At 56.7% G+C, this 27,707-nt stretch overlaps 3 protein-coding genes and 1 long non-coding RNA gene across 24 annotated transcripts in view; 3 read left to right on the top strand and 1 right to left on the bottom strand.

Annotated features, from left to right (window-relative positions):
* The window catches only part of AP2B1 (adaptor related protein complex 2 subunit beta 1), a 118,796-nt gene extending 115,742 nt beyond the window's left edge, over window positions 1-3,054 (top strand). For all 20 annotated transcript variants that reach the window (XM_070227625.1, XM_070227617.1, XM_070227618.1 and 17 more), the window contains one exon: window positions 342-3,054. In XM_070227625.1, coding sequence (XP_070083726.1) covers window positions 342-416 — 75 coding nt within the window. In that variant the 3' untranslated portion in view covers window positions 417-3,054. The remainder of the gene's footprint in view (window positions 1-341) is intronic.
* A 4,794-nt stretch (window positions 3,055-7,848) lies between these two features.
* On the top strand, window positions 7,849-18,698 carry RASL10B (RAS like family 10 member B). Its single transcript, XM_023653000.2, has 4 exons — window positions 7,849-8,083; window positions 10,963-11,325; window positions 15,599-15,723; window positions 16,213-18,698. Exons 2-4 carry the CDS (start codon window positions 11,110-11,112, stop codon window positions 16,481-16,483), a joined length of 612 nt encoding a protein of 203 aa, XP_023508768.1. The 5' UTR covers window positions 7,849-8,083; window positions 10,963-11,109; the 3' UTR covers window positions 16,484-18,698.
* Window positions 18,699-19,327: 629 nt separating this feature from the next.
* Window positions 19,328-27,300, bottom strand: GAS2L2 (growth arrest specific 2 like 2). The gene is made up of 6 exons (XM_023652999.2): window positions 26,771-27,300; window positions 25,051-25,292; window positions 23,849-23,956; window positions 22,658-22,754; window positions 21,803-22,055; window positions 19,328-21,236 (listed from the first exon to the last, which is right to left on the bottom strand). The coding sequence occupies exons 1-6, from the start codon at window positions 27,153-27,155 to the stop codon at window positions 19,682-19,684; spliced, it is 2,640 nt and encodes an 879-aa protein (XP_023508767.2). The 5' UTR covers window positions 27,156-27,300; the 3' UTR covers window positions 19,328-19,681.
* On the top strand, window positions 25,034-25,948 carry LOC111775689 (uncharacterized). Of its 2 annotated transcripts, none has more exons than XR_002811609.2 (2): window positions 25,034-25,384; window positions 25,619-25,948. It is a non-coding gene; the product is annotated as an uncharacterized lncRNA (long non-coding RNA). The 2 variants fall into 2 exon arrangements; XR_011423315.1 differs by having other exon boundaries at window positions 25,127-25,266.
* Window positions 27,301-27,707: the final 407 nt, after the last annotated feature.

The raw sequence follows: 27,707 nt of genomic DNA, 5'->3' as shown, positions 1-27,707 counted from the left end.
AGCCTTTCCTTGTCATTTGGTAATGATCCCTGTAACTCTTAGCAAAGCATTAGAGCAGCTGTTCCCCTCCAGTCAGAGGCTTTGATGTGTTTAGTATGGATTATTTCCTAACCTTACAGACCCATATAGAATGTAAGTGGAAACACACTACAGCTTGACGTTGATTAAATTGAAATTCTAAAACCCACGGAACCTGTTAACAGGATCTCTTTGGCTCCTCTGTGGTGGGAGCGCCTCTCCCATTGTATCAGAAAGAGGTTTTCTTGAACTGAGTTCTGGGATACCTTTCAGGTTAATGCCCATCTCCAGGCTAATCTTGCTTCTCCTTTTCCTCCCAACAGCTGTCGCTGAAGTGTAGAGCTCCTGAAGTCTCTCAGTACATCTATCAGGTCTACGACAGCATTTTGAAAAACTAGTAGACTGGTCCGGTGCCCTCCGGCCACCCTGTGATCGGTGCAAGCCAAGAACTCTTAACTGGAAGAAATTGTATTGTCGTGTAGAATCTGAACCCAAACACTCTGAGGCCACCCACCAAGGTAGTGACTAGTCTAACCTGTGCTGACGTTAGGGCACAACCTGTTGGATAGTTTTAGCGTCCTGTGAACATTTGTGACCACTGCTTCAGTCCCTTCCCACCTCTTGCCACCTGCTGCTGCTGTCTGTCCTTACTTGTGGGCTTCTCCATCCTGTGCCAGTGGCTGGCATTGTTGAGTGTAGTTTGAGATTTTGTAATCAAGAGCTCATTTCAAAAGCAGAAAAAGACAAAAAACATTAAAGCAAGGAAAAGTGTCATTGAAACATAAACTGCACTTTATTGTTTTATATTTTTGTACATATGAGAAATTGAGGGAATAGTGTAACCGGTAGAAAGTGTTAAAACAACTGACCGTCGTTAACCGCACGGTCCTGAAGGAAGAGATGCAGTTACTTGCCCATCCTGTTAAGGGTTCTCTTATCTGTGGCACCCGTGTCCCTGGTCATTTGGGTTTTCCCTGTTTTGGTCTCTGCAAACTCCTTTTCCTTGTGATTCCCCCTGCCCCGTGTTCTCATCTCTGCCCTTGGGAATGGTGGTCTTCCTTGAGTGAGTTTCAGGGGCAGGAAATAGGGCCCTTCCGCACCAAGGCTGAGAGCAGTGAGAACTTCCTACATGCCTTTCCCCTGATCTAACCCATTACTAACACTGACTAAGGGATTTGAGGAGAGAGGGGAACAGGAACCAAAATGCCCTCCACCATGTCTTCCCTGGGTTTAATTTTATTCTCAAGTCCAATTCAGTTCTAAAGTCATCATTTTAGAGTTGAAACAGACTTTAAGGAATAACTTACCCAACCCTGTTTTTCTAAAAAAGGAAAAAGATAAAAGGCAAAAGGCTGTTATTGCCTGAGGCCTGTTAGCATTTTGTGGCAGAGCTGGGAGACTGGGTCTCCTAAACCCCTGTCAGTGCTGTCTTCACTGCAGGAGTGTCTCAGTAATTTTCTTTTCCTTGATACCTTTCTCTTGTCTTTTCTGTGCCTGCCTCCCTGTGGCTCTTTTCATGGTCCGTACTGATTTTGACACTCCATCCATTGGCATCAGGTGGCAGCAGAGTAACTTTTCCGTTACTTGAAGGTGAATCCAGGTGCCAGAATGAAGGAGTAGCTTAGCTTTCCCATGTGCTCCTGGAGCTGCAGTGCTTGAGGCCAGTGGGGTGGCTGCAGAGATGGAGTGAACTTCGAGCAGGCGAGATTCCCTTTATCCCCTCAGCTCTCTGATCTGCTCTTTACTCATGTTACTTAGGCTCCAAGGCAATTGAGATCATCACAGAGGGTCAAGCAGTTCTTGCCATCTCTTAAAGATTGGGAGACGTGAAATCCCCTCCTTTTCACCTTGGGTGTGATTTGTCAAAGAATGCTTCCTGCCCAAAACACTAACCTGTTAGCATTATTCACACAGTTTCATCCGTGGGCACTGTGTTGCTCGGCACCCAGTATTCAGGGTCCATGCCCCTGCTCATATCACAGGCACTTCAGGGTCCAAAGGCCTCGTGCTGGACTCAGACCTAAGAGTGAGTCCGAGAGGAGGTCTCACAAAGGACAAGAGCAGAAACTATCCCCCAGTCCTGTCGTGTCTGAAATGATCCTGATTCATACCAGTTGCAAAGCTTGGGGAGTGGATCCCCCAAAGCAGTTTCTTAAACCTTGAGAATCCCCAAGAGAAGAATTACTAGGGTGGGAGAAAGGAACTCTGTCCTGCACTCACCACCCCTTGGGCACATGGGAGAATAGAAGTAGCACAGGATTATGTGTGGGAGGTGGGTAGGTTGGTGGATGTAGGGTGGGAAATCCTTCATGGCGTCAGTTGGATACAAGCAGTGAAGAAGGTTCACACTACAAATGCAGTGTTCTCATCTCAAAGCAAACTGTAGTTCCGGAAGGAAGAGTGTGTGTCAGGGTCTGCAGACAACACAATTTTGTACCAGGACATGTCCCTCCACCCCTGAAACTAGGCTTCTCTCAGCCTCCCCAGCCCTGATGGGTAACAGCTGCTGTTCTCAGCTGACCTGACTGAGCCAGTCCGTGAACTCTTCGCCCTTCGGGGAGGCTGTCTCCCTTTCACCCCTGAGCTGTCAGGGAGGGATTCTGCTCCACGAAGAAGGGCCGCTCTTCTGAAGAGACAGACCCCGTGGCCTCCACCACAGCTTCCCTTTTGGCCTATTTCAAGCTTGCTGGGTTGGGGGAACAGAGTGGAGATTGCCCTTCATTCCCCTCTCCTGTGCCTCAGTATGTCTTTGTAACCTCAGCTGGTGTCACACAAAGGGCAAGGGAAGCACACACACCCCCAGAACTCTCTTGCTGGTCAGAGGTTCCCTGAGTGTCTGTCCTGCCCGAGCCTGTGCTGTGAGTCTGTGTCGTGAAGCTTGGGGCTCTGGAGAGGAATGAGGATGGCCGGGGGTAAATGCTGCCCTCAGAAAGCTGAACTTTTTTCTTTTGTTGTTGGGATCTGTTCTTGGGGAGGGTGGAGACTGGGGGAAGCTCAACCTTTTGTCTTCGTCAATAAACTCTCATTTACACAAAACGAAGTTTGTGGTCTGTACTTTGTTCCCAGAACTGACACTCTAGGACACAACACAGCTGGCCAGAGGAGGGAGGGGGCATTAATTAATAACCGCACTGTTAGAACTTTGCTTTTGGCTGCCCTAGCCCTCCCAGGGATTTAGCTGGAAGAAATGAAGATTGGCGCAAAGAAGAACCCTATACGTCCATCTGGGAGGCTCCTGCTAATCAAGCCCCATGTCGCCACCAGCACCAGAGGCATCTTGCCTCAGGCAGCGAGTGCTCTGAGAGCCAGTCCATCTTCCCTGCCAGTCCCCTCCTGGGGCCCCAGGCAGATGGCCCTGGGGGCAGCCAGCCAGCAAGGCCCAGGCAGGGGCAGAAGGAGGGCAGCAGAGCTGCTCGTCAGTTTCCTGCCACCCAGGACGGCTCACTAATCTCTCAATTTATAAAAGCCTCTCAGACCTGGACTCAGGGCCTGCCTGTTCCCAAGTGAATAGAATTAATACTGCTTCAAGGCAGGCTTACGCAAGGAGTTGTCTAGTCACCTGCATTGTGTTGCTGGGGGCACATGACCCAGGTGTTGTCCAGATGGAGGCCCTGCCCCTCGGTCCTGATGAGCAGACGGCCTCTGAAGTCTCCCACAGCCTGAGAGCCAGGAATGAGGCTCAGGGATCCAACCCCAAGCCGCCCTTGCACTAGCCCCTGAACCCCTCTCACCAACAGGGTGAGTGCCGGTGCGGCTGCGTAGTGCTCGGCACTTCGGCGTTCAGAACGGTAACTGCTTTTGTTACTTGGATGTCCAAACATCACGAACCAAGTGCCTTTGGCAGCTGGGAACTTTCCGCTTGTCCCTTATGTTGCTGGGCTACAGTCAGCCCAAGCTGAAATAGGAATAACATTTTGAGGGGAGCGGGGTCAGGGTGGCCTTTGTTGAGGTTCAGGGTCAAAGATAAGAAGAGAGGCCTTACTGAGATCTAATTGGGTTCGGCAGCTAAGAATGTCAGTTTGGGCCAAGAAAATACTTAGGGCAGAGGCTCTTAACTCTTGGGTGCACATTAATATCACCTGAGAGCTTTCAAAAAAGGCTGATGATTCTACTCGGCCACTCTGGGCTGGGGTCCCCTGGAATCTGCATTTAACCTCCCCAGGTGTTTCTAATGTGCCGCTGGGGCTGAGAATCATGCCAGAGGTCGAGAGACTCACCTGTTTGCTGCTGCTTCTACAGTGATGCTCATGTTCTCGTGGCGGTTGGAAAACGGTGAAGCACTTCCACGCACGCAATACCTGCCCATTCTGTGAATTGAGCATTGTCCTTATTTTCCAGGTGAGATGTGGCAGAGCCGTGTCTCCTGACTCCCTGTCTGTGTCCTTAACACCACACTGCAGCTTCCCCCATCGGTCACCGAAGGTTCTCTAGTGCACCCTCACCTCCCTCTGCTCTTGGCCACCAGGCCAACAGCCAACCTTGCTGAGCCCCCAAGACGGTGGTATGTTCAATCTCGAAAAACAGGGCACACCTTCCCAGAGTTCCACCTGAGATTGCACAGTCCTGCTCTGCCCCCAGAATGGTGACTAGGAAATACTGAGATCTCAGGTACGTTGTATCTGAGGCTAGAAAACAGCTGAGGACTCCCAGGTTTGAGCCTTCCTACTCCCACCTCATGCATTGATGCTTTTTCTGATTTTGCTGGGACCCAGATTTCTTTTCCCTGCCACCCCCAGCTCCAGGAGGCAAGAGCCTGTTTATTTTAATACCTGGTGTGGCACTTGGGAAAGATCACACCTCCCCCGTTGTTACCCATTTCTATCTCCTCAACACTAATCCTAGAATCCCAACCAACCCCCAGACATGTTATTAGCAACTAGGATGTTTCTTGAAAAGTTTCCGAGTTGGCTCCAAACTTGCCATCTCGGTTTCTCATTTAGCTTTTGCCCTGCTGTTCTTGATGCTGCCAACAAGGGGAAGGCCAGTTTGGGGGTTGATTCAACCCAGATGGACTTAAATTCCAGAAGTATCCTGCTGAGACAGGACTGCCCCAAAGCTTGGGACTGAGAGAACTCTCACCCTCTGCTCCCACTAGGCTCAGCGTGGGGGCGGGGGGGAGGGGGTGGGGGGGGGTCCGGAGGATGATGTTCAAATCCAGCCTCCGGCTTTCCCTCCCTTATTTCTCTAACTCTCCACTTAGGGTCAGAGGCTCCAGGATCTGGCCAAACAGCCTCTGAGAGCTAGGCGGGGTCCTCAACTGTGATGGAGCTGAAGTGGACTAAGCAGGTTCTGGTCTTTGTCCCTTCTGTCCCATTCTGTGTCTAGGCCTCAGATGCTGCGGGTGGGCCCACGCGGCCGCAGCCGTCAGGCGTTCTCAGCTCAACCGGAGCCATACCAGGCTCAAGGTTGGGCAGAACCAAGGACAGGCCCTCTCACCTTCTCACCAAGGTAATCCTAATGATGGAGGAGAGTGCACAGGCCCCTGGGGTGCACATTCTTAGCCCAAAGTGACTCTCAGCAAACCAAAACGACAAACCTTAAATTCAGCCACTTTTTGCATTTTACGTTAATACTATGGCCGTTTGTGTTTTATATAAAAAGAATGCTTCAAATGACCTACTGCTGAAGGCCAGTATGAGGCCCCATAATCAACGTGTGGCTTTGTGTTCCCCTAGGAGGGCTAAGTTGAGAAGATTCCGAGAAGGTTGGCCCCAAGGTGGGAGTGTGAGCATCGCAGGATTTCTTATTTCTAGTCCAGCTTGGGCTGAAATAGAACCAGGATGGAGGGTTGTGGCCAGGGGGACAGATAGTGCCCTGGACTATTTAATCAAGTTAGGAGGCTCTCGTCGACTCCGTGGTGATCCCACAGGGCCAGTAAATGTGATTTCTCCTCCCAAAATTGGCGCTCCAGGAGCAGCTCTATCCTTCTCAGCCCTGGATTTGCTTCTAGCGGCTGCCCTGGCCCTTCTCCTCATACCCCCTCCCCAACCCCCCAGGAGCTCCCCCAGAATAAATGGAAACCCTTTCCCAAGGTGGTGTTCAAGCTCCTCTAGGAATGGCTGTGTGTCTCTAAAAGAGGCCAGAAAAAATAAAGGCCACACAGTGAGACTGATGACATGCCAGACACTGCGTTATGGACTTCACACTGCATGGCTCATTTATGCTGTGGGGAAAACGGATCACATCTTCATTTTACAAACAAGGCAGTAGAGTTCGGAGAGTTCAAGTGACTTGCCTTCAGTCACATAGTAAGTGGTGGGGCCAGGATTTAAATCCAGATTGTCCAATTCTGAAGCCCAGCTCATAATCACTGTGCTTTCTGTCTGGACAGGAGAGGGAGTGGGCACCATTGGGAAGGTGCCCAAAATGCAGGGCCCAAAGGGAGGAGGAAAACGGTTCTGTGAGGAAGCTGGAGCCCATGGGTACCAGAAAGTCGGGCCGGGCCGGGGGTAGGGGGGGAGATGCTGGGTCCCAGGGGTAAAAACACAGAGATCTTTCAGGACTTCCCCCTCCGCTTCCTCCCCCCTGCCTTGCAGGAGTCTAAAATGTGACTCTGACCAGCTTGCGGCCCTGCTTCAACACCCTGCAATGCCTTCCCAACCACCCAGGCCCAGGTCCAAACTCCTCCCCTGGCGATCAAGGCCTTTGTGCCTTCTTCTAGACCAACCTTGCGGCCTCCGTCTCACTATGCTTCCGGCCCCCTGAGTGCCTGTGTGGTTCCTGGACTCACTTCTCAAACCACCGTCCTTGCTCCCGGCTTCTCTCACCTTCAGGCCCTCCTCTCCCGCAACCTCCCCCACCCTGGCACCCCAAATCCACTCTTTCAAGGCGCCTTCCTTGACAGTCGCCTCCTCTGAAGCCTGCACTGACTCTCTCAATCACCGGTCACTGCCCCTGCCCTCCCCCAGAACCTTGGCTTTGCCACACAGCACATGAGCGCTGCGTGTCTGCTTCTGGTCTCCCCACAGGACTGTGAGCACCCCTGTCCGTGGCTGCCTGGCTCGGGACTCCCAATCTTTGTGTCTCACATTTTGCACTTCAGTAAGACAAGTTACACAGTCTCTCTCAGCCTCCGCTATCTCACCTGGAAAACGGGGTAATTCTACCTTATAGAATTGTTGTGAGGCTTAAGTCTGAGGATGCAGGCAGAGCTCCGCACACTCACACTGTGCGGCACATAGTACACGCTCAGTGAATGTCAGCTACTGATGATGGATGAGGCGAATGACGATTGTTTTAGCTTAAGTACATGGGTGAGTCTGCCCTCACCCCTGACAAATGCTGGTAGCTCCCCGTCTGGAGAGGAGCCGTCTGGGGAGCAGTAGTTTTAGGGTGTGGAGGTCCTCGGTTGGCAGGAGAGAAGCCTTGCTTTGCGTGAGCCTGGTGCACTTTTCTTTCACTGCTGCCTGCAGTTCACCCTTTGCTCAGTCCTCCAGCGGAGTGGAGAAGAGTCTGGAGGCCGTCTCGGGCACACAGTGCGGGGCACGCAGTGGGCAGCCGTCAGTAACTGATCGACTGGACTGCGAGGGTCAGAAGAAAGACCTAGAGAGGGAACCCCGGGTGTATGTGTGTATGTGTGTGGGGGGATAGGGAGTGAAGCAAAAGGCTTTAGGGCCTCTCTGGTCCCTTTCTTCCCCCACCTCCCCCCTCCAGGTTAGAGCTAAAAATATCGCAGGGAGAGTCGGGAGCGGGGTGAAGGTCAAGGCTAGGGATTAAAGAACTCGCCAAGGGCCGCCCCAGAGAATCCGTCAGGCTCAGGGACCCAGCGGAACGCCGCCCGCCCCCCCCCCCCCCCCCCCGCGCCCCCCCCCCCCCCCCCCCCCCGCGCCCCGCGCGAGCGGGCGGCGCGCTCCGGAGGGAGAGCAGCCCGAGGCTCCTGCCCCCTCGGCCGGCCGCCCGCACGCCCCCCCGCGCCCGCCCCGGAGCCCGCCCCGACTGCGCCGCCAGGGGCGCCCCCACCTCCCTCCCCCCGGGCCGGGGAGCCGGGGGGCAGCGCCGGAGCCCGGGGGGAGCGCGGCCCCGCCAGCCGGCCGGCCAGGGCAGGGGGCAGCGAGGACGGCGCCGGGTAAGCGCGGGAGGAGGGGGAGCGGGCGGGCACGGCGGGCAGGTCGGGCCGGGGGCGGCCGGGACGTGGGGGCCGGGGCCGGGAGGGAGGAGGGGGCCGGCGGGCTGGCGGAGAAGCGGCGCGGGGCGGCCACGTGAGAGCTGGAGCGGGGGTGGGGGAGGGGGGGTGGCTGCAAGGTGCTGGAGGCAGAGAGCAGGCTGGGCTCCGGCATCCCCCCAAGTCCTGCCCATCAGGTCATGGGGGCCCCCGACGCCCCCGCCCACCCACTCCCCCATGAACGTGTGCAGACAAACAGCGGGCAGACGTGTGACTAGGCCCACGGGACCACAAAGCTCGGGCCGTCAGGCTGGGGCAGGGACTCAAGTGTCCAGGCCGATGGGAGGGGACAAGAAGCAGACTCTGGCCCCTGTGTGTGTCCCAGGTCTCTTGCCGGGCGCTGTCTGCAGACTCACTGCAGAGCGCAGGCCTTGGGGAGGGAGCGCTGAGGGGCTGGGCCCTGCTTCCCCTGACAGCCCCCTTCCACCCCCACCCAGCCCGGGATGTTGGATTAATAGACACTTAGACCCGGGACCCCTGCCTGGGAAGAGGGAGGGGCCACCATGCACCTCTGAGTCAGGGAGAGAGCCACACTTGGGCCTGGTGAGTTCCAAGAGGCTGGCCCCAGCCTAGGGGCCTCTCTTGCACCCCTCCCTGGCTGCAGCACTGTGCCCCGCTTTTATTTCCCTGCCATTCCCCAGAAAGGACTGGTTTCTGGACAGGAGTGTGGTGTCCAGGATAGTCTGCAGGTAGGGTACATCCTAGATGCCTCTAAGTTGCCACACCCAGAGAGGTGGAGGGGACTCTTCCTGCATTCCTTGCCCTCTCTTCCTCCCCTAGGATGCCCCCTCCCCACTGCTTGTGCCGGTTATGTAATTAACCCAGCTGAAGCTCTCTGCCAAACTGAGAGTGCCCAGGGGTGCCTGAGGGCCGAGGGCCTGGAGGGATTCGTGGGGAGGAGGGACTGGTACTTCCTCCAGTTGGGAGCCTATATAAGTGGATAAGCACCTGTTGGGGAAAAGGATGCTGCATGGGGCAGGAAGGAGACCAGGGTCCTGTCTTAGTTGATAGTTCAACTGGCTATGTGGTCTTCACTTCCCTAAGTCTCTGGTTTTTTGTTTTTATTTTTGTTTTTGCCTTCAGTAAAGTGGGGAGAAGACACACACACACTCTCACACTCACACTCACACACTCTCACTCTCACACTACATGTATGTGAGCAACAGTGGATAGTAACCCATCCTGCGATTGCTAGGAGGTTCCATTGAGATGGTGGAAAACCTTAAATGAATGAAGGACCCCTGTGCATATCAGTGGCCACTGTTTATTGAACACCTACTCTGGGCCAGGCACCAGGCTTTCCATGCACGACCTCACAACACCCTATGAAGTTTCTTGCTCGGAGTTACACATTAGGGGAGTGGTAGGCTGGGCCTCAAACCCTGGTGGGTCTCCTTCCAAAGCCTCCCCTTTATTTACTGTGCTGTATGCACACATACCTAGTGGATTGAGTCCCCTGGAGCGGGACAGACTGAGGGGCATTCAGCTGTGAACTGTGCTTATATGGAGAGAGCACGCATCCACAGAGTGCTGAAGGGCACGGCCCTGCCGGACCCCAGCCAACCCATCTGCCTGGACCCGTTTAGCGGGCACTGGGGTCACCCTTCCTGGCTTTCATCCCCAGACAGCAGGTCTCAGGCACATACCAGTCTCCCCGGTCACTGTCCCCAACAAGGAGAAGGTGCCGAGCTAAGAGATTTCCGTGGGTTATCTCAGAAGTAGGGGCCATTGACCCCACGTTATGTATGTGCAGAGCATGACTCAGATTGGGCAGGTGATTCGCCTACTGACCCACAGCTCAGAAGCATCATAGCATCGTCTAAAGTTGCTGAAACCGAGCAAGCAAGGAGCTGGTGAATCCATAGCGAGGTCCAACCCCGTTGGCCCTTTCCTTGGCTGCTAGCACACCTGCTGTGTGCCAGGCCCTCTGAGCTCGGGGTGGGGGGCGTGGCTGGAGAATTGGACACAGCTTGGCCTGCAGGCATTCACCAGCTAGAATCCCTAAACTTAGAAGTCCTGCTATGTTGTAGAGAGGAGTGGCTGCCATTTTCGGCTGTGTGACTTTGGGCACACTTCTTACTCTCTCTGAGGTGGGATACCTACCCTCAGGGATAAGTACTCACTAAGGATAACCATGTCGGCATGCCAGCAGTGTAAGGGCCCCACAAGCGATCCCCTTCAGCGCCAAGGCGGTCATCTAATCCAGGGGTTCTCAATTGGGGGCATTGGGAAATGTGAGGGACATTTTTGGTCATCATAGTGACTGGAGGCTGCTGTTGGCAGGTGCCTCCTGGCCGCCAGGGATGTAAAACGCCCTGCGGTGTGCAGGCAGTCCTGCCCAGTAAAGAATTCTCTCTCTGCAAAGTGCCAGGAGGGCCTCCACTGAGACCCACTGGCCTAGACTCAGCCCTGAGCACGAGGAGACCGAGACCCCCAGGAATTGCTGTCTTGTCTCGGGCTCTGTGGGAAAGCTGGGATTTGAAACCGAGTCCAGAGTTCTTGCCATCCTGTTCTGCAGCCTGCCTCAGTGTGGGAGTCAGACCTGGCCAAAAGTCAGGTCATGATACAGGACAAGAAAGATTGATTCCCACTGATGCGATGGCAGGAAAAAATGGAGAAGGAAGGATGGAGAGGTTTTCCATAAATGGGATTGGGTTTCTGGGAAAGGGAAGGCATTCCAAGTGGCAGTAACAGCTTCAAAGTCTCCGAGGTGGAAAAGTGTAGGACATATTGGGAGGGCAGGGAGGAAGCCAGCCCACCGAGCCCATCTCTTGTCTCTGCAGTCCAGGTGGAGGCCGCAGAGGGCCCAGGGCAAGCAGGGGCAGCAATGGTTGGTCCTGACGGTGGCTGAGCGCCCAGCCCCTGGAATATGCAGCCCGGGGGAGCCCCAGGCAGTGGCGAGGACGCGGTGGCGGAGTGGGGCGGGAGGCATGGTCTCCACCTACCGGGTGGCCGTGCTGGGGGCGCGAGGCGTGGGCAAGAGTGCCATCGTGCGCCAGTTCCTGTACAACGAGTTCAGCGAGGTCTGCGTGCCCACCACCGCCCGCCGCCTCTACCTGCCTGCTGTTGTCATGAACGGCCATGTGCACGACCTCCAGATCCTCGACTTCCCGCCCATCAGCGCCTTCCCTGTCAACACGCTGCAGGTAAGACGGCCCTCGGCGGGCACCTCGGGGGCAGTGGGGTGGCAGGAGTGGCTGGGCTCCAACCTTCTCTAGGCTTTGACCCTATTGCCAGGCCCCTACCGCTGGCTTTGAGAGCTCCACACTGCCCCATCGGCCACCCCGTGTAGAGCTGCACCAGGAATCCTTTCATTTGTGTGCTGGTTTATTCAACAAATATTTGACGCACGTTTAATGTGGGCCAGGCCCTGTGGTGGGCACCGGGGTAGAATGGTGCCCCGAAAAGGTGTGCGGTTTGCTCTCAAGGAACTCTTCGTCTGTGAGAAGACAAGAGGCAGTTATGATATAGTGCAATAAGTGCCATGACTGGGGGAGATGCGGGGAGCTGAGTCGGCACCAAGGGGAAATCTCACCCACCCAGGGGGATGGGGGGGGGTCACAAGAGGGGATGTCTCAGCTCATAGCTGAGCAGGTCAGGGGCAGTGGAGAGAAAGGCCCAAACACTAGATGCCTATTCATATTCTGGGCTCTGCCTACCATGGCCTCAGGCCCACATTGGCTGTGGAAGGGACAGCAGAAGAAACAGCCAGGACCTGGGAGAGGTGTGTTCTCACAGACCCCCAACCAGGTCTCTTGCCCAAGGGTCTTTTCTCTGAGGGGCTGCTCTGCCCCCTGCCCTCAGGACTGGCCCTCTGGGCCCCCTGCCTACGGGGGAGTCTTGTTCAGATGCCCCCAGGCCCTGGCTTACTGGGCTCCTTTCCCCAGCCTGCAGGGACCAGGCCCCCCTTCCCTCTCTCTACCTCTGGCTTGAGAGGGGTGGGGTGCAGGGGGACGCTGAGCTCCAAGATGTGTCTGCTCAGCTATGGAAGAAGCCCCTGGCCAGAATGTGCAGCGGTTTCTCCAGGAAGGATAGTGGTGGAGGCCGGGGAGGCAGGGGCCATGGCGTGGCCAGTTGTAACTGTGCAGATCCAGCAACCTCTCAAGCGGAGGCTGGGGGCTGGGGAGGGGCTCAGGTTCATCACTGTCTCAGCAATTCGGGGTGGCAGGGCCTTGTGCCAGCCTCAGGGACACTTGTCTCTCCCAACCCTGGTACAGGATGTCAGCACCAAAGACAAAAGCCTGATCTGTGCATCCAGCCCTTGGCAACAGTGAGGTCAGGGCAGTGGATCTGGCATCAGGGCCACCTAGTCCTCTGCAGAGGACTTTAACAGGAGCCTGAGCAGAGTAGGGGCGGGCAGACCTCACTTTACGGCACCTCACAGATACTGCCCGGATCGCGCTCCAGTCCTGCGCCTGGAGCTTTGTTTTGTCACATTTCGTTGTGTACTGATTTTTAATTTTAATTTAATTTCAGTTTTGGAATAGGTAAGACACGATTTAAAAGCCTAAACTTTGTAAAAAGGTACACCCAGAGAAAGCTCCATCCCACCCCTGCCTCCGATTCTTGCCCCACTTTCTACAGCCATTCTCATTGGTTTTCTATTCATACTTCCTTTACACAAATCATTCATTCTTTCTTTACACAAATGAGAAAATGTATTCTTATTCCACTTGTGTTTTGGACTTAACATTATAACCTGGAGATCTTTCCATGTCAGTAGCTAGAAGTCTGTCTTATTCCTTCACGGCCACACTGGATTCCACTGGAGAGAGTCCCATCTTGTTAGACAAGTGGGTTGTTTCCATTCTTTTACTTTTTCAAACAATGCTGCAATGAATAGCCTTGTACGTAGTCTTTTTGACCATGGGGATGTCTATCTGTGAAGTCCCTTCCTAGAAGTGGCTTTGGAGTTTGGAGGGTGTCAGTTTCCCCTCCCCTCCTATGAAGTTGCCCATTTTGTGCTCCTGCGAGGAGAGTACCTGAACACTAGTTTGCCTAACACCTTCCATCAGAGTGTCCTGTCAAACTTGAGGATTTTTGGCAATCTGATCAATGAGATATGATGGCAGCAGTGTGCTTTTTATTTGCATCTCTGATTACTAGTGAAGTGGAGCATCTTTTCATATGTTTCAGGGCCTTTGCATTTCTTTTTCTGCCACGTGTTTGTGCCCTTTGCCCATCATTCTAGTGGATTATTGGTCTTCCTGATTGACCCTGGGTTTTGGACTTTCCAGGATGCCTAAGACTTCACTCCTGGAGCACAGTTGGGGGACTTTGAGCCGAGAAATACTGAGAGGGGACCCTGGAAGCCTCATAGATCAAGTATAAAACCCAAGAATCCTGATGGCCACCATCTGAAGATAAAATGAAAGTCCATTCTCCCCCAATGCCAGATGAGATCCAGCCCAGGAGAGTGGCATTCCCTAGGTCTGAGCCTCAGTTGTTCCTTCTGCAGCCCCTCTCCCATCAGAGAAGGAAGCTGAGGTTAGAGGGTGTATGCAACTCACCAAAGGAATGAGCAGTAAATGCCTGGTTGACACCCAGCTCCTGTGTTCTTAGAACTGGACTCAGTTTCCGTTGCTCCTTCTCTATCTTGACACAGCCCCAAGATGGTCTTTTACAATCTGGAACACTGCATAGAGCTAACTGGAGGAAAGCTGAGCTTTCTTGCTCCCTCCCTTCAATCAGGGGTGAAGGGACAACCCAGCCAATCAGGAGACTTCCTCCTCTCCCTTTTAGGAGCCCCCAGGGAAGAGTGGGTGGGAGGCAGCCTGGACACCCCCTGGAGGGGTAGCATGTTGGGGGGAGGTGGGGCTGTCACCCCAGAAGGCTGCCAGCTGTTCCCTCTCCCTGGCAGAGAGCTGGAAGAGGGTGGAAGCCTCCCTGCCTGTTTGCCATCCCTCTCACTTCCTGCTGATCCCCACTCCTTATGTGGGATAATGGAGGAACCGAGTACACGTAGGGGTCCCAAGCTTCTAGAGGTCACTGTTTCCAGCAGAATGCAGTCTTCCTGGCCTGAGAAGCCAGCTAATGCCTTCCTACAGTTTTAGATTTGTCCTCAGCATCTTTCCCCTGCACCAAAGTTAAAACTCAGCACAAAGAAAAGATGCCACATCATCTCCCTGGGGAAATCCACTGCAGCAACTTCTAAGCCTTTGAGTTGGGAAGTGCGTTTCTGGAGTCAGAGTTAACTCTCCACCGGTCTTTCCCTGTTTATTCCTTCTCTGAGGTGGAGAACCCGCTGTAGTCCTTTACGCCTGGTCTGTGCCCCACCTCAACTCATAAGCGGGCACAGGAGACATGCCTGCACCTTCTTCTCTTCTTTCGCCTGGGCGCTCAAGGGAGAAGACCTTTGTTCCCCTTGTCCTTGATGGCCTCTGCCTTCCCCAACCTCAGGGACACCTTCTTTCCCCACACTGGCTGCCTTCCACTGCTCCTGCAATTGCCATCAGCTGGCAAGTTAATTAGCTAATTAATCTCTTAAGGAACCTTCTTTTTAGTGCACTCAGCCTTTCCAGGGGCCTGTTCTTTCCTGAGAATTTGCCACAGGCATTCAAGAGTTCCTTCTCCCTGGAGCTGCCCTAGGGCCCCCATTATGCATCCATTCGCAATCTTTTTCTCCTCAGGCCGCCTTCTCAATCCTGAGGGAAGAGTGGAGCAAGCAGAAGGGGCACATCAGGTAGCAATCTAAGGGCAGCTTCACAGGCAGGAGTTGCATTGATCCCAGCATGGACCGGGTGGGGTTCAGGACCATGGAGAGCTCACCCGCCCAAGTAGTGCAATTAAGGAGCCGACACAGTTGGAGGCGCTGAGTGGGGAGGAGGAAGAGGTATATAAAAACAAGGAAGCCCTGGCTCTGGCCCTCTTGGGAGTTCATAGCAGAAGTGGGTGGCTGGGGATGGAAACAGCTCCAGCCAAGGTATAATAAAAGGTTTCTTAGAACACAGGAGATGAAGGGAGTAGTCCCTTGGTTGCAGGAAGGCTTCTTTGAGATGGAGGAGGCATTTGAATGGAGCCTTGGAAGATAGGATTTCAACAGGTACAGCAACTAGCTCAGGACTTGGCTCTAGAGGCACTTAATAAATGTACTTGAACAAAGGATTGGATGGATGGATGGATGGATTGGAGAACAAAATGGGACAAGGCAGACCTCAGCTCTAGGTGTACACAGAACAGTGCAGTGGCCCTGGAGGTCACGCAGTGTGATCTGCCCTGTCCTGGTTTGAGAATGGGGAAACCACAGTACGAAGCTCCTCCATTCGGCCCTGGGCCTGGCCTCCTGGGGATGGGTGAGTGTGGAAGGCTTGGCGTGCAGTGGCAGGTGAGAGTGCTGTCAGTCTATGGCTGGAGATGGCTGAGGGTTAGGGGAGCCCTCCTGGCTGCTCTGACCTTGGCACTGACTTGGGGGTGTTGCAGGAGTGGGCAGACACCTGCTGCAGGGGCCTCCGAAGCGTCCACGCCTACATCCTGGTCTACGACATCTGCTGCTTTGACAGCTTTGAGTACGTCAAGACCATCCGCCAGCAGATCCTAGAGACGAGGTGAGGGGCCAGCGTACAGTCCATTGCCACCTCAGTGGATGTCCCAATGCTAGCCAACTCCCATGAAAAGGGTGCATTGGGGGGACACAGGTGAAGTGCCCTCTAGTTCCCACATATACCCTCAAACACACACTCATGACATTTTGCTGTCCCCATTTCTGTTAATTCATTTTGGGACCCTTACTATGGGGTGGCTTTTCTAGTGCAGCAGTCAAGAGCAGGGGCTCTGGGAACAAGACCCCCAGCTGCAAGACAAAGCCAGTTAACGTGTAAGCCTCATGGTCCTCATCTGTAAAATGGGAATAACAATAGTACCCACCTTTTGGATCAGTTGTGCCAGTTAGAGAATATAAAGGACCTCCAGGGCTTAGCGCTGCACCTGGAATAGACGTGTGATGGGGCCATTACTGACCAGGCTCAGCCTGTCCTCATTGAAGGTCAGTAGCTGTGAGACCGGTGGAGTTATGAGATTCCCCCCTCGCCCCGCAGGGTGATCGGCACCTCTGAGACGCCCATCATCATCGTGGGCAACAAGCGGGACCTGCAGCGCGGACGCGTGATCCCGCGCTGGAACGTGTCACACCTGGTGCGCAAGACCTGGAAGTGCGGCTACGTGGAGTGCTCGGCCAAGTACAACTGGCACATCCTGCTGCTCTTCAGCGAGCTGCTCAAGAGCGTGGGCTGTGCCCGCTGCAAGCACGTGCACGCCGCCCTGCGCTTCCAGGGCGCGCTGCGCCGCAACCGCTGCGCCATCATGTGACGCCGCGCCCGCCCCAAGGGTGTCCGCGGGCTGCCTCCCCGACGGGCCCGGGCGGCTTCCCCACGGGACTGCGGGGCTTGAGCCGGGAGCGGGCGAGAATAGAACTCTGACGGTCCGGGCCTGAAACGCCCCTGCAGCCACGCACTTCCCCGCGAGAGGCAGAGGGCGAGAGGGAGCCTCCCCATAGCCGCCCGGTCCTCCCCTCTCTCCCGCGTTTGTCTTACTGGGACGCCGCCTTTAGTGCTGTAGTTAGTGCAGTACCCGGCCCGGCCCCAAGGGGCGCCACAGCCTGTGGGGATTGGGGGTGAGCGCGAAATGGAGGGTGGGGGTGGGGAGGTGCTGCCTCGGCCGGGCCCCCACCCGTCTTCTCCAGAGAGTGTGTCTGTCATTGCCCCGCGTCGTCTTTTTCCCCGTCCATCTGTTTGCCCGTCCTTAGCTGTCTTATCCACCCTCCTGTCCCCCTTCCTTCCCCCAGCTCCGTTTACAGGGCTCTCATTTCGTCCATCCCCTTGTCGCAGATCCTGGCAGCTTCTTTGTGAGGTCAGCCTTCTGACCTTCAGCACCACTGGCACAGAACAGAGGGATTCGGGTGGCCCAAGGACACAACCGGGGTCCGAGGGTTGAGGTCCCAGATCAGGCACGGGGAGAAGGCTGAGCTCTCCCCCTTCCAGGGAGACCTCCCCGCCCAGCAGCCCCCAGAGACACAACAACCTACCTTCCAGCCTTAATTCAATGGTCCGTCCCTGCCGGGTGCCCCTCATTCCCTTCCTGCCCCCAAGCCAGATCACCCCCGGGATAAAACTTTTTCTTGACAGACTGTGGAGAGGGAATCCCCCGAAGGATAGATTTATTTCCATGATGCTGGGTTCCAGCCCTCTATCCCCTCCTGCTTTGGGTGGCCTTCCAGACTGTGGGATGTTGGGTTTAGGAGGCTGGTGGTGGGCAGGCTGGTGCCCGGGCAGGGGCGGGCGGAGGGAGAGTCAGGTTGTGCCAGTGAAGACTCTGTCTCCCCATCCCACCTCAATCTGATGCCCCAGACTCTGCCTACCTCGACTCTCAGATTACTCTGATTAATCTGGAGAGGGGCAGAGCCAGCAAGAAATTATGGGGACCCCTGTGCTTGGGGGAGATACACCTGCATCCCCACCCCTAGATGGAGGCCTTCAGGATCTACGCCCCCTTGTCCCAACACCCGTAGCCCTATGCCCTTACTCATTCCACCCCATTTTCTCCGGCTGCCTGGCCGGGTTTCTACCTCTCGTCACCGGAGCTGATCACTGTCAGTTTTGTACCGATTTAGAAATAACAAAAATAATGGAGATACTAGGAGTGGCCTGAGGGATTCCTGGGGGACCTGGGGAGTGGGAGAAGTGGTGCGTGTCCCCTGCCCCCGGCCAAGTTTTCCTTGATGCTGAGCCCTCAACCCTGGTCTGGTGGGAGGATAGCAAGGTCTCTTGTTCGAAGAGGGGCGCACTGAACAACCAGCCTCGACCTAGCCAAGCTGTGGCTGTAGACCGGGAAATCAGGTGGCCCAGAGCGGTGATGGAGTTGAGTCTGAGGGAGGGTTGTGGGCGGGGAATTTATCATACAGATCTAGTGTAAGAGGGAATCTGCCATTCTTTCTGCTTCCCCAGCTAATTCCCCCTCCACCCACCGGGGTAGCACAGCCCTACAGTGACTGCCCAGACCTTGGGCCGCCCAGTATTCCTGGGTTATAGTCCCTGCTGTGCTGCATGACTTTGGGCAAGTGACCTACCCTCTCTGAGCCTCCCTCTGAAATAGAGGAGGTGGCTCCCCTTCCCCACACCTTGGAGTGGCTGGGAGGGTAAGGAAGAGGGCCTGCCCCCTTTTTCCCCTGCATCCCTGCCCCTGGTTCACCAGGGGCATGGGGTGAGGGATGGCAGCATCTCACCTGCCCTGTCACCGTCGCTGCCAGCTCTGAGGCACCTGAGGTGGGGGTGGGGGACCCAGGCCTCTGGCTGCCCCTGTGGGAGCCATTGGAATGTATCGCCTGACTGCGCCCCCCCCCCCCCGACTCCTTCCGCTTCACCCCAGGTCTTTGATTTCGATTCCCTCCATTCTGAGTCTCTGTCCTTCTCCCTGCCCTCCCCCCAGGGTTTCCCACCACAGGGTCTGGAAGTGTGTGTGTGACACCCATTGCGCTGTGATTGGAAGTCAGATTAAAAATCAGGGAGTGTTTTCCCTCGTTTCTGTACCAAGGTGTCGGCTCTGTTCCTGATGGTGAAGGGAAGGCCTGCCTGCTGAGCTCTACCATGGAGGGAAGGAGAGGGTGGTGCGGTGGCCCCGAGACCCAAGGTCCAGCTGAACCAGGAGAACTGATGGGAAGAGTTTGGGATTCATCTCTTCTCCACCTACCCTTGAACCCTCCAACTCTTCAAAACCATCCAGAGGGGAAGTGTTTCGTCTCCTCCTGCCACTCTATCCAGAAAGTTTTCGTGCCTGGACTCAATCCTGGTTTCTGCTTCTGTGTCTTCGTCCCGCTTGCCGCCGAACCTCTGTGGCCCCCGTCATAACTTCGTGGGTGTAGATGTGTTAAGAACACTCAACCATCCCTCTTGGCTCTGAGTGATCTCGGTTCCCAAATTCCAGAGCAAAGCTTTGACGTCCTGCGCGTGTCGGGTGGCCCTTGTCTCTGTCCATGGTGCTGACGCACCAGCTGCTTCCAGGAGAGATCGGCCGTCTGGCAAGGTTGGCTGAGCCTCAAGAAAGGAAGCCTCTCTCACCCCCAGCCCCCTCCCCTGCCCCCTCCAGTGGGAGAACATTTGAGGCTACACCTTCGTGCACCACCACAGCCTTAGAGTGAGGGACTCAAAAGCTGGGGACTCAAGGACAGACCCACACATGTTTAATAACTTATGAGTTGTGGAAATGGTGGACATGGCCAGAGGTCAGAGGAAAGGAGTCTGGAGAGCTGTTCTGGGGAGGGCAGTAAGGTACAGGATGGCCCCACCGCCCCTATCCTAACTCTGGAGTCGGAGTGGGAGTGATGGGCTGGCCCTTTGCTCAACTGAGCGGATTGAGTCTGTATTTGTCATCCTACCTCTCCTGGCCAAGGCCTGTACTGAGGTGAGGCACTTTCCCTTCCACTCCTGCAGCTGGGAATCCAATGGATACATGTGCATTCTTTTCACTTCCCTCCTTCCCAAACCCACAGGTGAGGAGATGAGAAGCCCCTCCTCAGACCCAGGACTCCTCAGGTGGGAGTGGAGCTGGGTCAAGCTGCTGAGGCCCCAGACCCTCCAAAGGCTGGAGGCTACTCTCCAGTGGGGCCACTGGCTCTTTCCCCTCTTTTCCTTCCTCCTCCTTCTCCCCAGCCCTGGCTCCATCCACCAGGGCTGCCTCCCCTCCCTTTCTGCCCAGGCCTGCTCTTGTCAGTCTGCCCCTGGGGGGCACCCTGGCTGGACCCAGGCGGAGGTAGGCCAGTGGCTTGGGGATTCGTGAAGGCTGCTTCTCAGGCCTGTGGTCTCTCCGGGGTGGGATCCTGGGCCTCAGCTTCAGCTTGTAGATGGATGGGACTCTCTGGGGCTTCCGGAGTGTTCTCTTGCCCTTGCCAGGACATGCCTTGGCTTTGTCAGTATTGGGGCCTGAGGGCAAAGGTGTAGGGGCCTCCCTGCTGACAGACACTGTAGGGGCTGAGCAGTTCTGCCCTCCTTGAGCTGGGACCTTCCTCATCCTGGTACCCTTGGAACTCAGGTTTGCCTTAGTCCTGGGCCCACTCTCTTGAGCTCCCAGTTTCCCTTTTGGACTTCCTGGGCCTATGGTAACAGCTGGGTTAGGGGAGCCTAGAGGTGCTGCCTTCCAGGCTCTCAGGTCCACTTTAAGGAGTGGTGGGGGGCCCTGAGCCAGTTCTTGGATGACTTTGTCATAAGGACCCCCAGGTGCAGGCCACCGCCCACCCAGGCTGGGGACGTAGACTCCACTACGAGGGATGGCCCCGGACCCTGGCCCCCAGGGGTGGGCACCCCCCACCTCTAACAGCTTCATTTTGGCCAAAATCTCCTCCTCCAGGCTGTGATAGATGCCTTGCTCCTTGCTCCCGCCCAGGGGCAGGGGTGTGTACTGCCCCTCCTGCCCCTGTGGGCCCAGGCCCTGCAGCTCTGGAGACCCTGCTGTCACTGGGATGTCTGGCTTCTGGTCCCCTTGCCTCTCTTCCACAGAGCAGTCCCCATGTCTGGGCCCAGCTAGGTGCCCAGTGACGGCCCTTAATGGGATAGGGTTTCTCCCCACTTCTGTCGTGGAACCTCCACTTGCAGTACCTGGAAAGCTTCTTCCTGGAGTTGGGGGGCGGGCAGGGGGCAGCCAGATGGGGATCTTGCTGGGTCCTTTAACAGGGGATGGAGAACAGGCAGATGCTGGCTCTCTGAGCTGGGAGGAAGCACCCTCGGCTTCACCCCGGGGTGGTTGCCTGGGGCCCATGGGCTTAGCAGGGCTGGAGTAACGAGGCAGGGGAGATGGTGCTCTCGCTGGTGTCCCTTTGGCGGTGGCCTCAGGGGCTTGGAGTCTCTGGGGGCTGGGGGCTCTGGCATGGGTTCCCCAGTTATCTGTCTCCTCATGAACCCAAGATGTGGGAGTCCTTCCCCTGAGGAGTTCTGGTGGGTCTCTGTCCCCCCTTTTCCCCGAGGAGGTGCACCGTGGGTCTCGGGTCCTGTGGGTGGGTGAGGATTGGGGGCTGGGTGGGCTGTCCCCAGCTGGCAGCTGCCTCCAAGATGGGGTCAATGACTTCTCCTGGCACCTGAAAGGGAGAATCATAAGGCCAGCAGGGTCATCTGATCCAGACCCCTGGCTCTGGGGAGGGACGGCCTTTCTCCGGCCAGAACTCAGGGGGCCAGGCTTCACGTTGCATGAAACAGATGCTCCCTCTCCCCCTGTGCCTACCCGAGAGTCCTCCTTATGGCAGACACTGTTTAAGTCTGTGCTCCCTCATCCCCTGTGTAGCAGATTGAAAGAAGCCTGGTGCAGACCCTGGGTTACTTCAGATCCCACAGCTAGAGGCCACCAGTCTTGGGTGGCAGATGAGTCTTAGTGTCTGCTCGGACCTTGAGTAGGTCTGTTCCCTTTATGGGCTTCGGCCTCCTCATCTGTGAAATGGGAGGGCATATGAAGTAACTAGGTGATCCCAAGGGTACTGGATGCTTTTCTGCTTCTGAACACCTGAGGTCACACTCGCTTTGGCAGCACATAGACTAAAATTGAAACAGCTGAGCTCTTTTTGGGGCTCCCTTTATCTTGGGATGAGGTGGCCTCTGAGAATGTGGACTTCAAAGCAGAAAGAAGCCCTGCCCCGTCCCTCCCCTGTACCTCAGGAATGATGCTGTCTCTCTGAGGACCCCTGCCCCTGCTCCTCCGTCACTGCGGGGGCTGGGGGAGGATGAGACGGGGGGCCTCAGCTTTCGGCCTGAAGACGTGTATGTCTTCCAGTCCACAGAGGGCAGTGGGCTCTGGGAGCGGCTGATGGTCATCGTAGGCTGTCGCTTGGAGGGTTCATCCTGTACCCTCACTTCGTGCTGCACCGGTGGAATGGGGGGCTTCAGGAAGCTGCCTGGCTTGTGTGCTAGCAACACAACCCCACAGAGAGAGGAGAGGAGAAAGCGTTAAATTCCTGCTGATGGGGCGCACTGTTCCCCTCCCCCAGCTGCCCCACTCTCCACATCCCACATTAGAGACAGCGGGACCTAGGGTGACAGCGCCAGTGCCAGAATTTCCATAGAGGGGTTTAGGGTATGAAGTCTGGTCAGGGGGCCCAGCTGGGGGACTTGTTTAAAACTGCGTTTGTGTTGAAAGTCCACATCTTTTACTTAGATTGCAGGCTTCATTGGGGTGGCTTGAAGTGCTGGTGGATATTGTGGGAGCGCTAAAGACCCAAGTCGTGCTTGGTGCCACCACTGTGGACATCAGAGCTAGACCTACGCCCTGTCAAGAGGCTGCGGATTCTTTGTGTGTTTGGCGCCATCTTGTGGCTAAAATTGGTATTGCACTATGGCCGCTCAGCTTTCCTCCTAGGGCTGAGAGGGCACCACACCTGTAACCTTCTGTAGTCTCTTCCTTTCCTCCATCCCTGCAAACCTCTTGCCCCTGTAGATCAGACCTACCTCCCGCCTCTGCTTCTGGCCTCCCGACCCAGAGCCACAGGCAGGGGACTCTCAAGGGACTCACAGAGGGATGTGCACCGGCAGGGGTCATGTTTGTCCAGATAATGGCTGAGTGTGTCCCAGCCGCCCCCCACACGCACCATCACGTGGTTCCGGAGGATCTGCAAGGGGCAAAGGTGAGGTGGAGGGCACCCCCTCTTCCTGGACCAGCCTGCAGGCTTCCAGCACGCACTCTCATCCATGTAGACATGCACACGCAAGTACCCCCTGCACACGTGTTTGGTTAGGAGTGTGCATATTTTGCAGCCTGGGTCTCCTCCATGACTGGCATCGGATAACACGTGTTTTTAAGGGTGGAGGCCAGGCTGGCAAACAGAAAGTTGCCCCACAGCGAGCTAAGGGATTTCACAAGCATTGTAGGCTGGCCCCAGCACTCTCTTCTCTCCCTTCACCGTGAAGGGGTCTGCCCCTACCCGTGCTTGTATCAGAAGCAGGGCCCTGGCTTTGCTCTGTCGCATGTGTGTCAAAGAATCCGTGGGAATCTCAGCCCTGCTCCACTCTGCATCACACCGTCTCTCCAGGCTTCCATTTCCTCAGCTGAAAAGTGGGGCCCCGAATCCTACCTCCTTCACAGGGCCATTGGCTCAGAGGCTGGGTGAGGGCCCAGGAAGCTGGCTCTGCCCCCAGGTGTGGTCTGCATCCAAGGAAAGTGCTTGGCCACACCCTTGGGTACAGACCATCCCTGGTGAGGCACGGCCAGGTATGGGGGGTGGTGGGGGTAGTGGGAAGCACATTTCAGACTCAAACTACTGCTCGTTCTGCAGAAGGTACCAAGCCAGGCATGTGCGGCGTGGACTGTGGAGTCCTGAGCCTGGGCCGCACACTGAACACAGACCTGGGTTCTCAGGCCCCTTGCTCTGACCAAGCCTGTGGGAGGAGTGGAGGTGATGGAAATTGGGGGTACCCTTCATACCCCACTTCTGCCTGGGGACACCCTCTAGACTAGGCTCAGGTGGAGGAAATTGGGGGGCGGGTTCTGGCTGCTCTAATGGGAAGAAAGAATAGCTTGCCAACTTTGCCAGGAATCTTCTGGAATTCTCCAAGGGAAAGAAAGAAAGTCCCAAGGCCTGGTAAGTTGGGGTGAATGGTGGCTTCCTGTCCTTGCTCTCAGGCCTGGGCAGGCTCCCATAGAAGGAAACCCTATTTTGCTGAGCCTGTGGTCAGCTGGCCCTTCCACCCTTGCCCTGGGACTTACCCTGATGAAGATGAGGGTGTTGGAGTCCCCCACGCGGTACTTTCCCTCGGACACCTTGACCATGGAGAACTGAACCGGGCATGTGCAGTGGCTCACGAGGCTCTGGACCTGAGGGCAGTGGGCAGTGGGCTCAGCCCTCCCCTCCGCCCAGGTGCCCAGGCTCCCCCGCCACGTGGTCAAGCCCAATGGAGGGCCTGTGTGCCCCCAGAGCCAGCTAGGAGGTATCTGCCGTGGTCAGAGCTGGGGGCTGAGAAGAGAGTAGAGACTTTTAATGACCCAATGAGAACAAGACCTTGAGTGGTCACCTACAGTGTGGGGCCCTCAGTGGTCAGCTGACAGGCAGTGGAATGTAACAGTGAAGGAGGCAGACCTTGGAATCTCACAGGCTTGGGTTGGAGCCTTGCCTCCACCACCTCATAGGCCTTGGGCAAGTTAAGAAACCTCCCTGAGCCCGAATCGGTGGTTGAAATAGGGTTAATTGCAGTAGGAGCTAACTCCTATGGAGCACCCCCTCTGTGCGACTCTGTCCCCAGCACTTCATAGCGCTGGCTTGTTTACTATTCACAGCAGCCATAGAAGGTAGGTACTGTTAGTATTCGCAAGTTACAGATAAGGGAACCGAGGCACAGAGAGGTTAAATAATTTGCCCAAAGTCACACAGTCGCGAAGCAGTAGAACTAAGACTTGAACCCGGGCGTTAGTGATAGTGTCACTGTCTGTGTTCTTAGAAACCGTCCCGCAGGTTAAATGAGAGAGGCGTTAGTGTGGATTTATAATAAAATAGTAAAAAGCTGTTTAGCTGCTACTCTGTGTGAGGGGGGGTTGAGGCTCAGACTGGAACATGACTTCCTCAAAGCCACACGGTGAATTAGTGTCAGGGTGGGGCCTGGAGCTCCGAAGGGGGTGCCTCGAAGTGTGCAGGCGTGGCACGGGCGAGAGGCGGGGCAGCGGGAGGCGGGGCAGCGGGAGGCGGGGCAGCGGGAGGCGTGGCACGGGCGAGAGGCGGGGCAGCGGGAGGCGGGGCAGCGGGAGGCGGGGCAGCGGGAGGCGGGGCAGCGGGAGGCGGGGCAGCGGGAGGCGGGGCAGCGGGAGGCGGGGCAGCGGGAGGCGGGGCAGCGGGAGGCGGGGCAGCGGGAGGCGGGGCAGCGGGAGGCGGGGCAGCGGGAGGCGGGGCCTCGAGGCTGTGTCCAGAGCACCCTCACCAGCTGGTCCAGGTTGCGGAAGTGGCAGGGCCGGCGCACCGGGGGCTCGGGCGGCGGGGGGTCCGGCGCGGGCAGGGCCAGCTCCTGCCGCAGCTGCTCGTCGATCTCCTCCTCCAGCTGCACGAGGGTGGGCGCCGCCACGCCGAAGCGCCAGGCCCGGCGGCCCAGCTCCAGCAGACACAGCAGCACGTTCTTCACGTTCTTGCGCAGCACCAGGTCCTCCGTCTCGAACATCAGCACCTCTGGCAAGGAGGGGGAGAGGGACAAGGAGGGGCAGGCAGCCTCAGCCCACTGCTGACCTCCCCGAGCCGAGCGGAGCCATCCCTGGACAGAGGTGGCAGGCCTGGGGGTGGTTTGGGTCTCAGGTTCTTGAAGGCAAGCCCGCGCCCAGGAGAGGTCTGGGCAGAATTGCTCAGGCACTGAGTGCAGACAGGGTGGCCCTTCCAACAGGAGAGGTTGGGCGTGGGGAGAGGTGACACAGTCAAGCAGGGGGACCTGGAGCCTGGCGTGGGGACCACGCCAGAGAAGGGTTAACCGGCCTTGCTCTTCTCCCCACTCCGTTTGCCAGGATGGTCCAGGAGCAAGAAGCAGTTTATCTTACTTCCCGCCCACTCCGCTCACCTCCAGTATCCACCAGGCATCTCAGACTCAACCCCCAGCCCAGGATCCCAGTGCAGGATTGAGTTCCGGATCTGGAGCCCAGCTGCCAGCGCTGGAATCCAGACTCTCCCACCCACCAGCTGTGTGACCTTGGGCTGGTCTCTGAGCCTCAGTCTCCTCTTCTGTAGAATGGGGAGGTAGTGTCTATGTCCTGGAGGTGTGGTGGGGATAGCTGTTAAGTGTTTGCAGACAAAGTGTGGCACGTGGTAAGGGCGCAATAAAACACCAGCTTTCATCAGCCCTCCTGTCCTGCTCCTCACTGCCTTGCCACCAGCCAGTAGCCCAGCCAGATCGTTCCCTCTGCCTCACCCCACTGCTCTTGCCTGGAGGATGGCGCGACATCCAGCTTCATCCCGCTGCTGGGTCTAAGGCCAAGGAGATTAGGGATCCTGACATGTCACCTCACTGTCTCACAAGCCCCAGCACGACTGGCCCTCCCTAACGTCCACTTGCCTCCTCCTTATCCTCTCCCCAGCCCTCCCTGGCGGTGCCCTCACCCACCCCAGCTCCTCCCAGTCATTCAAACACAGCGCCTTCTGGAGACCTTTGCCCCTGCTGTCCCCCACCTAGAATCCCCTTTCCCCCAAACTTCTCTTTGTTCCTCAAGACTCAGCCCAGACCTCCTTCCTCTCTGCGGCCTGTCTTGCCCCACCTTTCCACCTCATCAGGTCGCTGTTTCCTGCCTGGTCCCCAGCACGTGCACATCTACTTGGAGCTTTTATCACATTGGGCTGTAACTTATGTATCTGCTCGTCTGTCTTTGTCCACCATGAACTCCTTGGTCTCATTATTTCCTGGTGCCCAGCATGGTGCTCAACACAAAGGAGAGGGACGCTCAATGTATCTTTGTTGAATGAATGAATCATTCAATGAACACATTTGTTTATTGAAAATTTACTATGAGATGGGGAAACTGAGGCACGGAAAGGGAAGGGATGAGCTGGCCCAAGGCAAATCTGGAAGGAGGGCCCCAGTTCCTGACCCACGATGCAGCCTGGCCTCAGAGAGGAGATGGACGCCCAGCAAGATAAGGGTCGGGGCAGGGGGTCCAGGTGCTTACCTTGGATACCCATCTCCTTGCGACACCACTGGATGAAGTTGGAGATGTTGTCCCGGGCCTGGAAGGTGCCCGGCTGGGCGGCCCCATTGTAGGAGACCCCAGCCTGGGGCAGGGGAATCCTCTGGGCTCGGGCAGGTGCCTCAGCCAGGAAGGCCAGAGCAGCCTCGGTGATGGTGTTGGCGTGCCGGCACAGCACCAGGCCGGTCTCCAGCACCTGCAGGAAGTTGGCCGCGTCGATGTCCAGCCCGTAGAGATCCCGAAGCCACTCAGCCAGGTCCTCCTTCATGGCTTCCAGGTACTGCTCGCTGGACTTAAAGGGCCGGATGCTGCGCACGGGAGGCCCCAGGGTCCCAGGCCTCCTCCCATGTACCCCAGGCAGGGACATGGCCTCAGCAGGGGAGGACGTGGGCGCTTCCTCTCTCCCGCTGCTGCGTTTTGCCTCCTGCCCCCTGCTGGGTCTTGGCCAGTTCTCCCTGACTCAGGGGTTCCCCTGCTATCCTCAGACAGCCGGGACTCCGGCCCTGCTACTTGCCGCTGGCTCCAGCTGCCACCAGGCCAGGCCAGGCCCCCGCCCCCCACATTCCTCAGTCCCTGCCTGAACTTTCCCTACTTGGTGGCCCTGCAGAGAGTTCACTCTCCGGCTGCCCAGTCCCCTCAGAGTTCGCCACCTCCCAGGACAGGCGGAGGTGAGGACACTCCTGTGTCCCCCCAGGGCTGGACGGTTCTGGGCTGGCTGCCTCGACTCCCCACCGGCCTGCCAGCCGGCCTCTCCACTCTGCTTTCCCCTCCTCTCCTTGGAGACAGTGACTGCTACAAACACTCCTTGTTAACCCTTCCGGGCAGGCTGGCAGGGCTGCCCTGCAGAGCCCGCCCTGGAGCCGATGGAGCAGAGAAGAGAGGCTGGGGCACTTCTCTCACAGGGCCTGGGGGCTTCTGG

The sequence above is a fragment of the Equus caballus genome, chromosome 11, assembly GCF_041296265.1.
Source record: "Equus caballus isolate H_3958 breed thoroughbred chromosome 11, TB-T2T, whole genome shotgun sequence".
Lineage (NCBI taxonomy): Eukaryota > Metazoa > Chordata > Mammalia > Perissodactyla > Equidae > Equus > Equus caballus.
This window is presented reverse-complemented; position numbering and strand designations above follow the sequence as displayed.